Source organism: Pelobates fuscus, chromosome 10 (genome assembly GCF_036172605.1).
Source record: "Pelobates fuscus isolate aPelFus1 chromosome 10, aPelFus1.pri, whole genome shotgun sequence".
Taxonomy (NCBI): domain Eukaryota; kingdom Metazoa; phylum Chordata; class Amphibia; order Anura; family Pelobatidae; genus Pelobates; species Pelobates fuscus.
In genome coordinates, this window is record NC_086326.1 from 62,239,405 (window position 1) to 62,259,379 (window position 19,975).

At 36.9% G+C, this 19,975-nt stretch overlaps 1 protein-coding gene across 1 annotated transcript in view; it reads left to right on the forward strand.

Moving 5' to 3' along the window:
• The window catches only part of PCDH15 (protocadherin related 15), a 1,410,242-nt gene that overhangs the window by 829,570 nt on the left and 560,697 nt on the right, over window positions 1–19,975 (forward strand). The window contains exons 16-17 of the mRNA XM_063435339.1: window positions 2,981–3,060; window positions 6,866–6,959. Of these exons, the coding sequence (XP_063291409.1) occupies window positions 2,981–3,060; window positions 6,866–6,959 (174 nt within the window). The remainder of the gene's footprint in view (window positions 1–2,980; window positions 3,061–6,865; window positions 6,960–19,975) is intronic.

Consider the following 19,975-nt stretch of genomic DNA (forward strand, 5'->3'; position numbering starts at 1 on the left):
CTGCTTCTCTGTTAACTCTTTTATCCATCACCTCCAAACTTCCCTTGTTACCTCTTGTCTCAAATCCCCACTGTATCCTTTAGATTGTAAGCTCACGGGCCATCTAGTTAAGCACTTTGTATAAAAGAGCTCCATTGGCTAGGTATCAGCTGACGGGCAGGGCTCTCTCTACCTCTTGTATTTGTATGTGTATATTGTATGTGTATATTGTACGTTCTCCACTAATTGTACAGCGCTGCGGAATCTGTTGGCGCTTTATAAATACCAGTAATAAAAAATTATGGGGAATAATTGCACAGATGACGTCCTCTAACCCAGAATACATCCAGACAATGGCCATCATAAATCACATTCTGCTGAAGTTATACTCTAGGTTGTTCTATCTATCCTGCTGAGTAAACCTTATGAAAGAGGCTACTCAAAGGTTGCACACCTTGCTTTCTAGTAGTGCATGTTATAATGTAATGCTACCTGGTGTATAATAAAATCCCTCATCAACACAAAACAAGATAACAGTCAGCATTCCTCTTCTAATATTCTATCTTCTAAACCAGATTTCATGATGGAGAAAACTTGTAAGTGTATAAATAAGGGTCTACAACCTCTTGTAGGCCAAGTGAAACACTCAAATCAAATAAAACAATATAATTAAGATGTCTCCTCGGGTACAGAATTTGTGCTAAGGATTTAAATTCAATCTATATGTTTGCTAGCACAAATGTTACTTAAAATTCAAGAGACACAATGTACATTTTTCACGGCTGGTATATTTGAAATTGCTTCTCATAACAAACTGTTGTGTGACCCTTCTCACAAAAATGATATGAATGGAATATTTTGTTAGATTTGATGTATATTTTTTCGAGGATTTAACATGCAGCTGGGTGAAGGGTACACAGAGGTATACCTATAAGAGATTAATTAGTTCGTTATGTAGCTTTGCTTTATTGAATGCAAAAAAATAGAAGGCTTTTACTTTTTGCTCAGTGTTTCAATAAAACTGACATAAACACACATGAAATGACAAGTCAGGCTTTTACAACTCCTTTGTTTGGAAGAAGACTTTAATTATGCAGATTGCATGCTGTTTCTGTCCAATTTTGTTTTGACAATACAAGAGTGTAAACAAATGGCAATGATTATATTATAGTGGAATCTCCGTGACGGAAAAAGTTAAGAAAAAAAAAAAGTAGCTTTGTAGTTTTTTAGTCAAATATTCCAGATACCAGACTCCTATATAACAGCTGCACATTTTACAATTTTATTTTTTTCACATCAAACAATATACATTTACCTTTGGACTCTGTATACTTCTGCTTTGTTATTTAAGTTAGTCATACCACTGGGAAATATAGCTGCTTAGTCACTAGTCCTTTATTGCCACTGGCTGCTTGCTGTTTAAGTCAAGGCATGGGGGATATTATACCTCTCTTGTACTCGTGTGAATTATCATATTGACCCTCACAGGGCTTTATTTAATTTTCTTTGTTAATGACTTACAGGGTTAGTCATTAAAAAAAGCCAATACATATGCTTCTAAAGCACATTTAGCGGACTTCAAGAACTTAGTCTGGCACTAAACCCAGCCCAAATTTGAAAAACGTTAAAGACAAAATTAGCTGTTACTGGTCAATAATTTCTGGCCAATAGAATGGTATCAAGCACCTTTCCATGAATAGCAATTGCAAGCTGTCACTTGTGTTTAGTGGTGGCTGCTATTTATAGACCAGCTACCTTGTATCCATCTGGCTGCCAATAATGTCTGCTTGCAAAGGCTCTGACAACTATTGCAATGGCATATTGCCAGTAAAAATTTTCAAAAAATGCTTACCATGAGCCATACGTCTCCTGTGATTGACGTTAACGGAAGTTAGTGATAGTATATACAATGTACTAAATTGTGATATTTTGCTATGTCAAATATATCTAAGTAACTTTTGAGGTTTATTTCTGCTATAGGAATTGCACGGTTAAATTAAACCTTTATTTCTCCCTTCTCTCTCTCTCTTTCTCTTTCTCACTTACACTCTCTCCTTGGAATGAATATACAGAGGAAGAACTAGCATTTGTTGTTTTAGAAACAATGTAGCTGAATATGAGGGATATGGTATTGATATCCCTTCTATATACAATTTTTTTGGGGACATATTATGCACACAAACAACCCTAATGATTACACGGGCCAGCAAAATACAACTCACCACTTACCATTTAGTTTGCAAATCAGAGCTAAAAAAAAAGTAGTAAGAAAAGTGCACTGGGTTTGAGCATTGTAATAGAAAACTAGTTCCTAATGACAAGAGATAAATACTTTGATATAGGATAGAAAGACCAAAGTTAGAGAATTTAGGGAATGTATCATGAGCTTAGGAAAGGAGAAATAAGTGGATATAGAGAGAATCAAAAATGGAGATGAGTATATAAAGTTATGTTATAGAATATATTCATAATACTCAGAGAATGATCATACATGGAATCTGTTTAGGTCTCACCTTCATTCTTCACATGGGGATGGTGAATTTGTGCAAGCTATTATTCTGAGGCCCCAATGTAACCCCTGTACCCTAGATTTCCATCTTAGGTCACCTTTGGGTAATCTTGTTCTGAGGGTGGTGATGAATAAGGAACTTCACCCTAAATATTACATTCCTTCACTATTTTAACTTGAAGGTCAGTTGATCAGCACATGCTATTTGGATAAAACTATGCATATGTTTTACAAATGTTATTTATTAAACACACAATATGAACAAGGCCATTTTTGGTTTTAAAGAAAAGTTTTGGTTCATTGTTATTATAACCGCCTAAACATAGGGGTAGGCAACCTTCAACACATCAGGCATGTACTACATCTCTCATAAGGCTCTTACAGTCAACATGCTGGCAAAGCATCAGGGAGATGTAATCGATGACAGTGCCGAAGGTTGCCAACCTCTGGCCGCAAATATATTATTAATAATTTTTTTTTTTTTTTTTTCAGGCAACAGATAGAGAAGGAGATCCAATAACATATTTAATTCAAAATGGAGATCCCCAAAGAGTTTTTAATCTTTCTGTAAGGTAAGATAATCCATTGTCTAACTTACTCACACATACTATATATACAATTAAATATGTGTATATTAATATGGCTGTTTTAGAAAAGAGCTCTATTCACTGTGTTTGCATATATTTCATTGTTGAGTTTAGTGCTAGAGCTAGGTTAAATTTAGTATTGGGGTACACAAGGTGTCTGTTTTTTAAGAAGAGTTAAACATACAATTAATCTAAAGGGTTTATTTTCTTATTTTCAGGTTTAAGATTTGAGTGCTGGGGTTTGTAGGGATATTTGCAAAATACATACCCATACATATGTCTTCTGTAGACCAATCAGATTGATGATATTAGAACTTCAGGAGTTGTTATAAGGTGTGCATTTCCCACCTGTCCACTAACAGCCTCCCTCTTAGTGGCAGATGGGAAATTATCCCTCTCTCTTCCTGTATAGCCTCTTACACAGACACTGGAGTAGCTGGGACAGCATTGAGTTTTACACTCTATATAACTGTACCAGCAGGTCTGCTATAAAGGATGACTGGATTACAGAGGGCACTGGTCAAAGCTCCTGTTACTTATCTCTTCCTGTCAGCCCATCTAAGCTCAATAAGGCACATTATAAGTGCTTACTCTGCCTAATGGGAAATCTGGCTCTGTTTGAGAGCTGAAGCAACAAATGTGGAATTCTTAAAGGAACACTATAGAGTCAGGTAAACCAAACATGTATTCCTGACTCTATAGTGTTAAAAACACCATCTGTACCCCTGTTGCTCCTGTAAATATAGTGACAGCCTTTATTCCAGTCTTCTGCTGGCTCTGCTCTGGATCAGCCTGCTTGGATGACATAATCAGAAGTGTTGATCAAAACCATTCACAATGTTCTTCAATAGGAAAGCCTTGGATTGGCTGAGAATGTTAAAGATGAAGATCTGGGATTTAGCAAACACAAGTCAAACTCAGCCCTGGATAATCAACATCTCCTCATAGAGATGCATTGAATCAATGCATCTCTGTGAGGAATGCTCAGTGTCTCCATGCAGAGGTTGTAGACACTGAATGGCAGTGCTGTACACTGTGCAGAACTGCCCCAGGAAGCACCCCTAGTAGCCATCTGACGAGTGGCCAGTGGAGGTATCCCTAGGCTGTAATGTAAATACTGCATTTTCTCTGAAAAGACATTGTTTACTGCAAAATGCCTGAAGGGTGACTACAGTTGTTCTGGTGACTACAGTGTCCCTTTAAACTCTAGTTCTCTAGTTTTTTTGTTTTTGTTTACATCAGGTAACTATATCATAGAATAGGCACTAGTTGGGAGAAAATGGGAGAAAATGGTTTCCCCAAGTTAAAGTAAAGTACATTTTGTACTGGACAGAGGAGCTGTCCTGTACTAATTCCCCATTGCTTCTGATCTGTACCTAATTTGGTACCCTTGTTGGATTGTAATATTTAAAGGTACAAAATGATGTAGCTTTGTAGTAGATAGCTCCTTTTTGATATCCTTGTGGCAATCCAAGCTGAAAGACCAAATTACAAAACACCCTGACTTTTCATAATTTTTTTTGTCTTTCAGACAACTTTACTAATATTAAAGGATCATTATAGTGTCAGGAAAACAAAGCGGTTTTCCTGACACTATAGTGCACTGAGGGTGCCCCCACTTTTAGGGTCCCCCTCCCGTGGCGCTGAATGGGTTAAAACCCCTTCAACCACTTACCTTAATCCAGCGCCGGGCTCCCTTGGGACTGGTGACCTCTCCTCCCTGTCCGACGTCAGCTCCCCCATCCGACGTCACTGGAGCCGAATGCACATGCGCGGCAAGTGCGACGCGCACAATCTCTGAAACTGCTATGTTTACATCTGAAGGGTTCAAATCTGAGGGATCTGGCACCCAGACCACTTCATTGAGCTGAAGTGGTCTGGGTGACTATAGTAAAAGTAAAACATTTCTTCCCAGTCACTAATCCACTAAAAGAGGAACTGGAAGGAATGCCAATATATAGTTATAAAAGAAAGATACCTGAGCTTACACATGGAGAATCATGGGAGAATGATTGTACCAACATCAATAACTTTTGCAGATTAAAGTATTTTTTATATTCCTCTTTTGTTTACTTTGATAAGAGATAATGGAACTGTCACTAACTAAAAGGACCTCTTCAAATAGTTTGCTTTGGAGGGAGCATTTGAAGATCTAGAAGGCGAGAGGGATAAAAAATATAGTGAAAAAGAATGATAAATTATTGAGCGAACAGAGCCTTAGGTTTCTTGAAGAAAGAAAGGTCAAAGGAGTATATTAATAAGAGAGGTACAGATGTAAGAGGGAGCAGAGCCCGGAATTGCTCTGTAAGTCAGAGCATTGAGTTTAAATCATATCTTTGATAAGATAGAAGCCAATTAAAGGAACACTATAGTCACCTAAATTACTTTAGCTAAATAAAGCAGTTTTCGTGTATAGATCATTCCCCTGCAATTCCCCTGCTGTCATTTAGGAGTTAAATCACTTTTTCTGTTCATGCAGCCCTAGCCACATACAGGAGGCTCTTGCAGGGTCTAGCAAGCTATTAACATAGCAGGGGATAAGAAAATCTTAATTAAACAGAACTTGCAATAAAGAGAGCCTAAATCGGGCTCTCTTTACAGGAAGTGTTTATGGAAGGCTGTGCAAGTCACATGCAGGGAGGTGTGACTAGGGTTCATAAACAAAGGGATTTAACTCCTAAATGGCAGAGGATTGAGCAGTGAGGCCACAGGGGCATGTTCTATACAACAAAACTGCTTCATTAAGCTGAAGTTGTTCAGGTGACTATAGTGTCCCTTTAAGGCTCATGGAGGGTGATATCAGAGAAGCATTGACTGAGGAATAAATAATGGAAAAAAGTATGTTGAAAGCAGTGAAATTGTGTCTGTTTGTGGCTTTATGAAGTTGGACACACCAGGACCAAGAGATAAATTAAATGTAAGCAAAGGGAGATTGTAAGAGAAGAATAAAAAATAACAGATAAAACTTGCTTAACTGATGTTTAAGTAATATTTTAAAAGTTGAACATTAAATTTTGTAATGTGGATGTACTAGAGCAGTGGTTCCCAACACAGTCCTCAAGTACCCACTAACAGTTTAGGATTTAGGTATTATCCAAGGTTTAAGAAAAGAAAACAAAAACACTTTAGACACAACAGGGTAATCCTTAAATACTGGACTGGTAGGGGGTACTTGAGGACCGGGTTTGGAACCCCTGTACTAGAGGAAGAGATATGTTTAGGAGATGTTGTTTCTTTTATAGCAGTTGTGGATGAAAGGAAAACAGTTGGTGAAAATATACATTTGTATTTTGTAGTCCATCAATTTATTCCTTTGTGTTGCAAGAACCTATCATTTAATGAACTAATGTTGTAGCTTTGTGTAATCAATTGCTTGTGTAATCAATAGCAAATTGCTCAATATTGCTACTAAAGTTAAGTACCATTGCATGGCTTGAAAGTACAACATACATTGAGTATCAGCATTTCATTGCAAAAAAATATACACTACGTTTTTTTAAAGAGAACTATTTCCTTAAGCTACAGTATTTGCAATTTAAACCTTATATTTGCAAATGTAATTATTTTTAACAGATATCTATTAAGACTCTTGGTTGTTCTGTAATAGCTGTTTTTTCTTAGAATATAACAGGATACATTCTGTACATTGAAATGATACATTCTGTACATTGAGAACATTATGTTTCAATATAAAAAAGTATTGCCATCATCAATGCTGTCAACTACAAAACAACATATTTTTTTTTTATTTAATGTCCATGTAACAATATTGTGCATTTTATTTTTGTAGTTTTGGACTTTTAATCTTGGCAAAACCATTGGACAGGGAGAGTACAGATCGTTATATTTTAATAGTAACTGCATCTGATGGAAGACCAGATGGGGTGAGTCATAACTTTTGTTACATGTTATTTTCCCTTGTTATGTATTGCACCACTTGAATGTTGAAAATTGTTACCTTTCTACAGTCTATTAGAAGACTTGGTGATAACAAACACGTTTTCACAATAAGTCAATGAATAAGTACAGGTCATTTTGTTTATTAAATGTTATATTATGAAAAATGACACTAGGTCTATGTTACGAGAGCTGTAGTACACTTTGTTAATTAGATTTTAATGTGACTTACCAAATTATCTTAGCTCTATTAACTTCTTGCAAGTTGATGTACTAGACAAATATGTTAGAATTAGGAAATGCAAATGGACAATTAGATTCTGGAGACATTATAAACAATGACACTGAAGTTTGAGATATAATGGAATTATTTAGACCCCCAAGTTGGCACTACCACATTGTCTTCCTTTAATAAATACTGCAATAGTATCCTATATACAAGATTATAGTTTATATATTGTATTGAATTCTGCATTGCAGCAGTAGGAATGTCACATATTGTTGCTTGCCAATCTAGCTGCTAGGTAGAATCTAGCTGTTGATAGAAACCTTCATTAAAGACAACTGCAAGGTTTTCAAACAAACTATAGCTATACCACATTGATTAAAATTCCCATTCTTAATAAATTTTCTATCACTGAAAACCCCTAAAAAAAAATCACCACTTATGCACTTAGAACATGTTAAAAATAAATAGAAATTCAGAGTTTGCAAACCCTATTCTTCATTTTGAACGTCCAGTGACGAGTGTACTCTCTTTTGTTGCTAACGGTTTAGACATTAATAGCTGTGTGTTGAGTTATTTTGAGGGGACAGCAAATTTACACTGTTATACAGGCTGTACACTTACTACTTTACATTGTAGCAGAGTGTCATTTCTTCAGTGTTGTCACATGAAAAGATATAATAAAATATTTACAAAAATGTGAGGGATGTACTCATCTGCAGTAGCAATGACAATTGCTAGCAGTTAAGGGAATAATCATTGCTAGGTCCTCTAGCATGTGAACATTGGTCTTTGAGATACCTTTGGCTCACCATTACATTACAGAGAACAGTTAGAAGGGAATTGTCCATTATGTAGCTCCAATTTGAGATTACCATTTGACAGGTGTTTTTCTCTTTGATTTTATTTTTCATGGTCACAGATCCAACAGGATAAATAAAGTGACCCTAAATTAATGTTGTAGTACTGCATTTTTAAAGAAGATGAAATAAATGTTTTGCTTTTGTTTGTCTGTCTGTAAATGATTATATTGCTTGGAAACCACCTGTTCAAAGATCCAGCATACTATGTGAAGTGAAGGCATCCTCATCTTGTACCCTGGATTTGTTGGCCTATCATTCAGTAATGCACATGCTTGCAGTGTTGTTGAATCCAGAAAAGGGGGAAGAGGGGGGGGGGGGGGGGAGAATTATCACTCAATGGCTTCATTTTTTTTTTACTTTCATCACATTAACATTCATACTTTTGCTGTTTTTGACTTATTGTGCTGAAAAGATAGAAACAAAAAATGGTGTGATGACATAAGTGTTTCAGATTCCCTATTGTACTCTAGAACTGCAATTGTGCTGTTTTTGTTATTAGGCAATAGAGGACAAGTGCTGTTCTAATGGAATGCCACTGAAGACTACTTCCACTCCTTCTCCATGTCCAAAAATATGAAGTGTGATTTTTCACGTCTCTGTAGTTATCTCATTGTCTCTGTGCAGACTTTCTGACAAGCACATTTGATTGATATTTGATTACGACATCTAATTTGATATGGATGTCACTTTATATTAAAGTTATTGTAGGTGTAAGTTTATTAAAATAAGCCTATATCACAAAATTTAATGAAAAGAAATACCAGATTGTTTCTATGTGTAACTGTAACTGTAATCCTGGCAATCTAAATAAATCTGTACTTGCATATTTTGTTTGCATACATTTTTCAGCATTAGTGGTATGTAAATTATCATTGTGTATCCTAATGCACAATAGGGAAATACATATTTTCTTTGGGCATTATTTGGCTGTTTAGCAGTTCTTTATCTATAATAATTTTACAGGATTCAATTAATCTTCAGATGTGTTTCTTTTAAAATCAAAAAGTGTGCTTTAATGCTGCCCTAACCAATACTGATTTAAACATGACAGTGGGATGATGGATCTGCCAAATCTTAATTGTTAGAGGGACACTCTAAGCATCATGTGCTCTACCATTTGTCTGTCATTATAAATTATATTGACAGCCACTATAGGCTCTTCCTCATCGAAGAATGTCTTTGAAGAACTTAATGATCAGCATCCACTCATACAGCACGATGACAACAGATTAATCCAAGGCTTCTCATACAAAAACAATATATTTAAGACAGACAGCAGCAATTGCACCACACATGTACCTTAGTCCCCAGTTCTGTGAGAAGCTTTAGATTGGACAAAAGTTATCATAACTGATGACTTCACTGGAAGCAGAGTGGCACATAAAAAAGATTGAGGTGAGGTGAGGCGAGGCCAAACACAATACAACTCCCCTCAATGCAATTAGAAACAAATATAATTTAGATGTATATACTACATAAAATCCCATTGTAGTCTCATTCTAACCTGTAATACTGGACAATTATGTGTTTTCCCCAGATCTATATGTACAGCTATTTATTTGTTTTCAAGAATACCGATAATAGAATTGTTTTGGAGAAAACTAGAACATTTGCAAATATGAAAGAAAAAAAAAAAACACACAAAAAAAAACAGAAACAAAACTACCAGTTATAAACAAACATATTTAAAAGCAGGTTGAAGCTCTAAAACTGTGTAATTTTCAACTCTGACAAGAGTGCCTTTTATTTTTTAGGTCAGTTCTTAGCCCAGCTTTCCTTACTTCTTTTAGAAAGTAGTGAAATCAGTGAGTGTTTCATTTGGCAAGAACTGAACCGTAACATGTTTTTATGTGTTGGGTTTCTCTGACCTGAAATATCCCAACTTGTTTTTAATACAATGTCATGCTTCACAGAGTTTGCCCTTTTGTTTAACAACCACACATCATTATTAACCACATGTTTTTATGATGTCCTTGATATTCACACATCATGCCAGATGCCATTTCATCGCTGTAAATTCAGTGAAACAATTTAATTGCTTAATGACATTCCTTTTAAATGACTACAGTTGTGGAACAATATACAAAAAAAAATTAATAGTAAGTAAATGAAATTGGAGACTGTCAGACAAGAAATTAGCCTAAAGCAAGTAATTCTGTTAGAATACTGTGCCTGTCTATGAACCTATGTATGAATTAAGAAAACAAAATATATTTTGAAATAAGAATTAGTTGTGTGCTTTTCATATGAAAACACTCTGTAAAATAGTGAGGAGCCCTAGAAGCAATTGTTTGAGAGAGCAAGAAGCAAGTGATTTCTTATTCTGAATAGTTGTATAGTGCACAAGACCATCAGTATGATAAGGGTAAGGACAAACGATCTATTTCACAGTCTATTTTCTCTGTCTTTGACACGTGCTTTGCATGATTTTTAAATTTCAAAAATGTTATCAGACTGCAGAACTTTTAATATATTTATATTTTCTACATTCTGTCTTTATCTATCTTGGAAAAAAAATAATTATTGAAAAAAGAAAAATCCAACACACAAAATTAAAGTTGCTTTTGAAAAGTATACATTATAAAATACTAATCTCTTAAGGGAATTTGTTTTGTTGTTTTTTAAAAAAAACAAACTAATTTGTAACCAGGATGAAAAGCAACACATCTATTTTCAGCTATTTATTTTATGTTTTATTTTTAATTTTGTAATTTTTGCAACTATTTATTTGGCTCTCTTTATGCTCTTTTATGTTTTGCATATTATCTAATATAATATTTATTTACTAAAATCAGTTATCTTTACATGTTGAATTAGCCAGAGCATTGCATCTCTGAAATATCTTCCAAACTTTCCTATTTAAAATTAATTTCATTTAGTCCTTAATTTTATCACTCCCACTCAGCTGAATTTTTTACAATTGTATTATTTTTTATTACTAGTTTTATTTTAATTAATTTATATTTATATTCTTAACTCTGTCCATTACTTTACCACTTCATACATACAACATTAGCTTACGTAATTTGATTCCATCTCTTTTTAGCTAAATAATTGTTGATTTGTATGAAGCACCTCAGACAAAGGAACTGTATAAATAAATAGATGGAGGAAATGACTAAAGGTGTCACAATAATAGCTGCTTTAAACATTTATGCTTTCATTTAGTAGCTCATTAGATAACTTTTCTGCTTATGGTATACAAAAAGCAAATTTTCATCAGGGATGTCAAACTCTCTGCTCAAGGATAGTAATTCTTCTAGAATCTTAAGATTTATTTAATTAATGTACTGTATAATTTATTAACAATTAATTAAGCAACATGTTAAGTATTATTCTGAAAACCTACTGTGCCTGATACCCTCAAGCACTAACATTAGAAATGCTTTATTTACATGTTAATTAAGGAAATCCACTAACTTTATCTGGAACAAAAACCCTTAAGGGACTCTATGACCCTGGTGTAGCACACAGTCTAGATTATCAACTCCAGTAACATTTTAAAAGGGATTCATTAGGACATTAAAATGTTTCTATGGCAAATGTCAAATAAGATTATCATGGTGGTATATGAAATATATATTTTTAATAATATATGATTTAAGTTAACGAATGAACATTTTAATTGTATAACAAAACTTATAATGGATGAAGGTGAGCATTTAACAGTTAACCTTCAGGTAAGACAAAAGGGTAAAACTTGTTACAGCTACATTCAGATAAAGCAAAAAAGATAATTTATTGTAGGAAACTATAAGTTCGTTAGTTAAGCATTAATTACGGAGTAAAATTACAGGTCTCAATAAGTAAAACATAACACCAATGAAAGAGTTTCTGATTCTTATGAATCAGAACAACCTTTACGATTAGTGCTGCATCTGTAAGGAACAAGAAAACAGCTGGACCACCTAGAATCAACACACTCTTGTGTTCGAGTGTATTTACCTGTTTTCTATACATTAACCCGTGGGATGTGCCATTTTTATATGAAAAATTGACATTTCACTTGCACTGGCTTATTTCTGTACAGTATGGTAAATCTCTATAGTAGAAAGGTCATGGACTAAAGCAAAATACAGAATACCAGGGTTATGTTCTAAGGTTAGAATTTAAAGTGAATTGCAAATTTAAGGCCAACTATACCAAAAGCATTGATGAGAATTTTACCAGTTCTGCTATTTTGACCTTTACTTTTAAATTCACTTTGAATCTTCAGTTTAGTGAATACCTCTATGAGTTGTCAACATTCTATATAAGATACTATAATAGGAACATCAGGGCATTTGTTTTATAAAGTGCAAACATAATTTTCATTTTTGTACAATTGATAAAAGATACAACTAAGTAACTGCAAAAGGACAAGTTTCATTACAGGATAAGAGGGGTAGTGGTGATGCTAGAATTAAGCTTATTTGAATTAAATCACTACAGTTTCAGATTATTCATACTATGCTAATATGGCAGGACAGTGAATTATATTCAAAATTAGAAACTTACTTAAATGAGAAGATTTCTCTAATCATGGAAGATATCTCTAATCTCTCCCCCTCCCCTTCTAATACATCTTCCAATACATCACCCAACCCCACTCACTCCACTGTTCTATGCTCATTCGCACCTACTACAACAGAAGAGGTTTCCACTCTGCTCCAGACCTCCCGCCCCACCACCTGTTCCCTCAATCCTATTCCCTCATATCTCATCCGCACTCTGTCTCCCTCTCTTGCTCTTCCTCTCACTACAGTTTTCAATCTCTCCCTTTCCTCTAGCAAATTTCCTTCACCCTTCAAGCATGCAACCAAAACGCCAATTCTGAAAAAGCCCAACCTTGACCCCAACTCCCCATCCAACTACCACCCTATATCGCTATTGCCGTTTGCCTCCAAGATCCTTGAGAGAGTTGTGTATGCGAGATTGACAGAATTCCTCAAACCCAACTCTCTGCTTGACCCGCTTCAGTCTGGATTCAATGCTCGCCACTCTATTGAAACAGCTGTGACCAAAGTATCCAACGATTTAATTGCTGCAAAATCTCACGACCATTACTCTATCCTAATTCTCCTTGATCTTTTTGCTGCCTTTGACACTGTTGATCTTCAAACAGCTTCTTCTGATTCTCCATAATCTCGGTCTATGAGATACTGCTCTCTCCTCGTGCTCCTCCTACCTCTCCCAGCACTTTTTCAGTGTTTCATTCTCTGGCTCAGCCTCTTCTCCCCAACCCCTCTCTGTTGATGTCCCCCAAGGTTCAGTCCTTGGTCCCCTACTGTTCTCCATCTATATCCATCTATCAGCAACATTAAAACCACCTTCTATCACATCCCTTGGTAAACGTATCAGCTCCTTTAGCTTCCACTATCATTGATATGCAGATGACACACAAATCTACCTGTCCTCTCCTGATCGCTCTCTGCCCATCTTGATTCGTGTCTCTGACTGCCTCTCCGCGATTTCCAATTAGATGGCTGATCACTTCCTTAAACTCAACCTGTCCAAAACAGAACTTCTGTTTTTTTCTCCCTCAAGTGTTGCTACTCCCGTGTCTTCCTCCCTCCAAGTCAACGGCGCCACCATCATCTCTACCTCGCAGGCTCGCATTTACCTCCATTTACCTCCAAATATCTTAACCACATATGTTATAAACCAACAGAATATTAAACATATTAAATCAAAGAAATTTAGTTACATTTTAGTATAGTAGGGTCATTTTAAATTCTCTAGGATATTTATTTTTCTTGAAAGTCCTACACTGTAAATTATTTTTCATATTGCTGTTTTTGTTGGAATGAATTTGAAAGTTAACTTTACTTATCTATTACAAGAATTAGAAGAATGCCCGTGCTATTCAATTCAGTGATGCATAACATCTGAACTTTACACACTGTTGCAGGAATCAAGGATAAAATATTTTGGTTCTTGTGCTGACTTTAAGTTTAATTGTAAAATTTATATTACAACCCATGGATCACAACTTAAATATTGTTGTCTCTTGTTCACAAAACTTTTGGTTTATAGATAGATAGTTTTATTATTATATAGGATTAAATCATTACTGTATATAACATACTTTCCAATGCTAAAATAAATAGCTACAATAAAATGCCATACTGCTGATAGCTGTTGCAAAAACTCTTGCCATAATTAAAAAGGACAGTAAGCTAACTTAGGAAATGAATTACAAAACATTGCATAAAAAGAAAATATATCCTATATAAATTTACATACGAAGTACTTAAACTTTAAGACTTCATTTATATTTTTACAGCCCTGAAATCATTAACCATCATACTGAAGAGTAAACTAAAATGCTTCTTTGAAATGGTAATGTTTTTACGTGGCATCTTTGCATTAACTTTATTGGTGCAATCTGCAAAATTTACATTAATGAGGAAATTTCATTTTTACAGTATAGTGAGGTACAATATACCCATTTTGGCATTTATGTGTTATCTTAGATTGAATATCCTCTTGTAGAGCAGCTTTTACTGTATACATGAGGTTTCATAAAGCACGTTATGATTCTGTAATAACAATCTGTTAATCATTGCAAAACCTAATATTTAGAAAAATAAAGACATTTGACTAATTGGTGACAGAAAAAAATATACAGCTATACATGACTAAGGTCAATTAAGAATATAAAGATAGCATAAAACAACATGTAAATCTAAAAAAAAACCAATAACACAAAAATATTTCTTATTTTCATCCAAGTAAGCTATAGTAATTTAAGCTGGAAATACCACACATGTTTCACAGGTTCTCATTGTGTAGGTAGTTTTTTTGGATTTGCATGACAATTTTTTTTAAAAAAAGTCACAATGTCAGTTACTGATAAATCAACAAAAGGAAAGGCTTGGCATGTGATGTTTGCAGTCCGTCTGGGACTTGGGCCCATTTTTCTACCACTCTTGTGGTTCTCCGTAAATATTCTGATGAGATTCTGTGCTCAAAATGGAGTTGTAGATAATTTGAAAAAGTGATCAAGGTTATTCAGTAAAGTGAGAATCCTAAGGGAAAAATTTCAACCTTAAGGTAAATTATGAAATGGAAACATTCTCTTAGTTACATATTCTTCCAGTTCAGCGACTTTTGCTTTAAATTAAAAAATGTACTTTGACATCACTTTATATTCTAATTTTAGTGAACAACCCTGTTCATGTTGATGCCAAGACTCAAAACACGGTCACTTTAATTACCAATTGTAATTTGTGGTAGCTTTTGCTGTGGTTTATTTGTTACAATATGTTGTTTCTAAAAAAACACTATGTAAAATAATTGAGTGAGATTATCCATTTGGAGTATTGATTAATGAAGAAATTGGTATACTGTATACAGGCAGTTACTTTAAGATAATATTAGTTAAACTACAACTTTAAACCTTGTGTATTTTATACAGTGGCAGGTTAATAGTTGGTAATCACATATGTACATACAATTTTGACTTCTAGCGTATGTTACTATGTTTAAAATAATCACATATAGGGTTGTTCATTAAATCTGACAATGGGGAGAAGTTGCAAGGGAATTGCACAATATAGATTAAAATAGCCAAATTTGAAAGATTCCACAATTGTATCTCAACATACCTGTTTCTATGTTTATACAATAGCTGTATATAATCTGACCCAATGTACCTACTGCACAATGCTATATACTGTTTGAAAATATTCTAGCCATTTCATTTCAACTCATTTTTTATTACTTTTTTTACAGTTTAAAGGGACACTATAGTCATGAGAACTTACAGCTTAATGTAGTTTTTCTGTTGAGTATAGTCAGCCCCTGCAAGCTTTTTAATATAAGCACTGCCTTTTCAGATAAACATTACATTACAGCCTTGGAATACTTTTAGTGCATCCACTCTCATGGAGATGCTGCAATTTTCCCATAGATCTGTATTGATTCAATGCGTCTCTATGAGGAGATGCTGATTGGCCAGGGTGGCATATGGCTCTGCCCCCTGCCCTGCCTCTTTGGCTGAGATTATCAGAATTGATCTCAGCCAATCCAATGCTTTCTTATTGTCAGGATCGGGACAGGGATCCAACACGCAGAGTACAAACAGTAGCCAGATACGTATACCGGACCTTAGAATGGCCGGACTAACGTAAGTAGTACAGTATAGAATGGTCAAAGACAAGCCGAGGTCGAGGGTAACAGAAGACAGGTAAGCGAGAGACAAGCCGAATCAAGGGTAACAGAGATAAGCAGAGTAAGGTAAACAAGCCGGGTCAAAACCAAAAGGGAAAATAGAATACACAAGCACTGAGTGACTAGAACAAGCTAGAACCATGACAGGGCAATGAGCTAATGAAAGAAGCTCTGTTAAATACCCTGTTCAGAGCAGTAACCACGCCTCCAAGGTGTCCTGATTGGTCCTGCAGCCATTGACTGACAGGTTGTTCCGGGGGAGTGTCCTGATGACTACTTCCTGCCTAGATGCTGTAAAAGGCAGTCACTCCCTCGCGGCCGGCCTAGCATGACCGGATAGACCGCGGGGAAGGGAGCCATCAGACCGTCTGGCTGGAGGAACAGCTAAGTCTCTACCTCTTTCGGAGGTAGAGACCACAGGTACCCTGACAGTACCCCCCCTCTCAGATACGCCCACCGGGCGGAATGAACCGGGACGAGATGGGAAGCGAGAGTGATACGCCCTGCGGAGACGGGGAGCATGAACATCCTCCTGAGGTACCCAACTCCTCTCCTCAGGACCATATCCCTTCCAATCAACCAGATATTGTACTCTCCCCCGGGAGATTCGAGAATCAATAATAGAGTTAACCTCATACTCCTCCTGACCCTCCACCTGAACGGGGCGAGGAGGGGCTATTGTGGAGGAAAATCTGTTACATATGAGTGGTTTCAGCAATGAAACGTGAAACGAGTTCGGGATGCGTAAGGTATTAGGAAGAGCTAAACGATACGCAACTGGATTGATACGGGTCAGCACCCTGTAGGGTCCAATATAACGAGGAGCGAACTTCATTGAGGGCACTTTTAAATGGATGTTCCTCGTGCTCAGCCATACCCTATCACCTGGAACAAAGACCGGAGCCGCCCTTCTACATTTATCAGCGTGTTTCTTGACCAACATAGAGTTGTGCACAAGGATTTGTCGAGTTTGATCCCACAACTTCCTCAAATTGGCAACATGAACATCAACCGACGGCACCCCCTGGGAAGGGGAATCCGAAGGAAGAATAGACGGATGAAAACCATAATTCATGAAGAAGGGGCTTGAATGAGTAGAATCGCAAACGAGATTGTTGTGTGCAAACTCCGCCCAAGGAATCAAACCGACCCAATCATCCTGGTGTTCAGAAACAAAGCATCGTAAATATTGTTCGATTTTCTGGTTGGTACGTTCAGCAGCTCCGTTAGACTGAGGATGATAGGCAGAAGAAAAGTTTAATTTAATACCAAGTTGAGAGCAGAAGGACCTCCAAAAGCGGGAAACAAATTGGGAGCCTCTGTCCGATACAATTTGAGAGGGTATCCCATGTAGGCGAAAAATCTCCTTAGCGAATATCTCTGCCAATTCGGGAGAAGACGGGAGTTTAGGCAGGGGAATGAAGTGTGCCATCTTAGTAAACCTGTCAACCACGGTGAGGATAACAGTCTGTCTTTTAGAGATAGGTAGATCGACAATAAAGTCCATGGCCAAACAGGACCATGGTTTCTCTGGAACCTCCAAGGGGTTCAGGAATCCACATGGAAGCGTATGAGGTTGTTTGGTTTTAGTACAAACTTCACATGCAGCGATGAACTCCTCAATATCCCTCCGTAAAGCAGGCCACCAGAAGTCCTTAGAGATCAACGCGTAAGTTTTGCGAATACCAGGATGTCCCGCCATCTTGCTATTATGTAAACACTGTAAAAGTTCCAGTTGAAGAGCAGGAGGAACGAAATGACGGCCCGCAGGAGTCTGTTTAGGTGCTAGATGTTGCAACTTAATGATTTCGGCCAGTAATGGAGAATGAATCCTGAGATTCGTATTAGCAATGATATTGCATTTCGGAACTATAGAAGAAAGAACTGGTTCAGGTACAGTAGAAGGTTCATATTGGCGAGATAATGCATCGGCTTTAGAGTTTTTAGAACCAGGTCTGTAAGTCAGTACATAATTGAAGTGAGTCAGGAATAAGGACCAACGAGCTTGTCTAGAGGATAAGCGCTTAGCCTCCCCAATATAGGACAAGTTTTTGTGGTCCGTCAAAATCGTAATAGGGTGTAGGGTCCCCTCCAACAAATGTCTCCACTCCTTTAAGGCTTTAATGACTGCTAACAGTTCCCTTTCCCCGATGTCATATCTGCTCTCAGGCCCAGAAAATTTCTTAGAGAAAAAACCACAAGGGTGTAACGGTTTATCCACCCCTAACCTTTGAGACAGAACAGCCCCAACTGCTGTCTCAGAGGCATCGACCTCGAGCAAGAAAGGCAGAGTCGTATCAGGATGGACTAGAATGGGAGCCGAGGCAAAAAGTTCCTTGAGAGTCTTGAAAGCACCAAGAGCTTCCTTAGACCAGAACTTAGTATCAGCCCCTTGTTTGGTCATGTTGGTAATAGGCGCAATGATAGAGGAGTATCCTTTAATGAAGCGCCTATAGTAGTTGGAAAAACCAATAAACCTTTGGATAGCCTTGAGTCCTTTGGGCAAGGGCCAGTCTAAAATAGATTGGAGTTTTACAGGATCCATTTTAAAACCCTCCCCAGAAATCACGTATCCAAGAAAGTCTACCTGAGACTGATCAAAACTGCACTTTTCCAATTTGCAATATAGACCATGTTGCAGCAGCTTGTGTAATACCTTTCTGACCTGTCTATGGTGAGTCTCAATCTCCTTAGAGTGTATTAGTATGTCGTCCAGGTAAACAATAACACAATCATGCTGAAACTCCCTAAGTACCTCATTAATCAAATCTTGAAATACTGCAGGAGCATTGCATAGTCCAAATGGCATAACAGTGTATTCGTAATGGCCATACCGGGTATTGAATGCCGTCATCCACTCGTGACCTTGCTGGATTCTCACCAAATTGTAAGCCCCTCTGAGATCTAACTTGGTGAAGATTTTGGAGCCCTTAAGACGATCAAATAACTCGGTAATCAGTGGGATAGGATAGGCATTTCTGACAGTTATTTTATTCAAGCCTCGGTAATCGATACAAGGTCTCAGCGTGCCATCCTTCTTCTTAATGAAAAAGAACCCAGCCCCGGCTGGAGAAGAAGACCTCCTGATGAATCCCTTTTCTAAATTCTCCCGAATATACTCCTCTAGAACCGAGTTTTCCTGAACAGACAAAGGATATACATGGCCCCTCGGAGGCATAGTGCCGGGTAGAAGCTTAATCTTACAGTCAAATGACCTGTGTGGAGGCAAAGAATCGGCATTCTTCTTGTCAAACACTGCCCTTAAGTCTAGGTAAAGGTCTGGTATTTGTCTTTCTGTGGACTGAGTAGGATTCTCCGGTATGTTAATATTAGCTAATGGAGAAACCTTGCACAAACACCGATCCTGGCAGCCCTGGCCCCACGAGAGTATCTCTCCTAATTCCCAATCGATAATAGGGTTATGTTTTTTCAACCATGGGTACCCCAGAACTATGGGAACGGAAGGAGACGAAATGAGCAGAAGAGATAAATTCTCCACGTGTAGGATACCAACATTTAAATCAATGGGTACGGTCTCACGAAAGATAACAGGGTCTAGTAGTGGTCTACCATCTATGGCCTCAACGGCCAAAGGTGTCTCCCTTAGCTGGGATGGAAAATTGTTCTTACTAGCAAAGGCTTGGTCGATAAAATTCTCAGCAGCACCGGAATCTATCAATGCCATAGCCCTTACTACTTCCTTCCCCCAAGTTAAGGAAACTGGTAGCAGAAGCCTGTGATCCTTATAATTAGGAGTAGA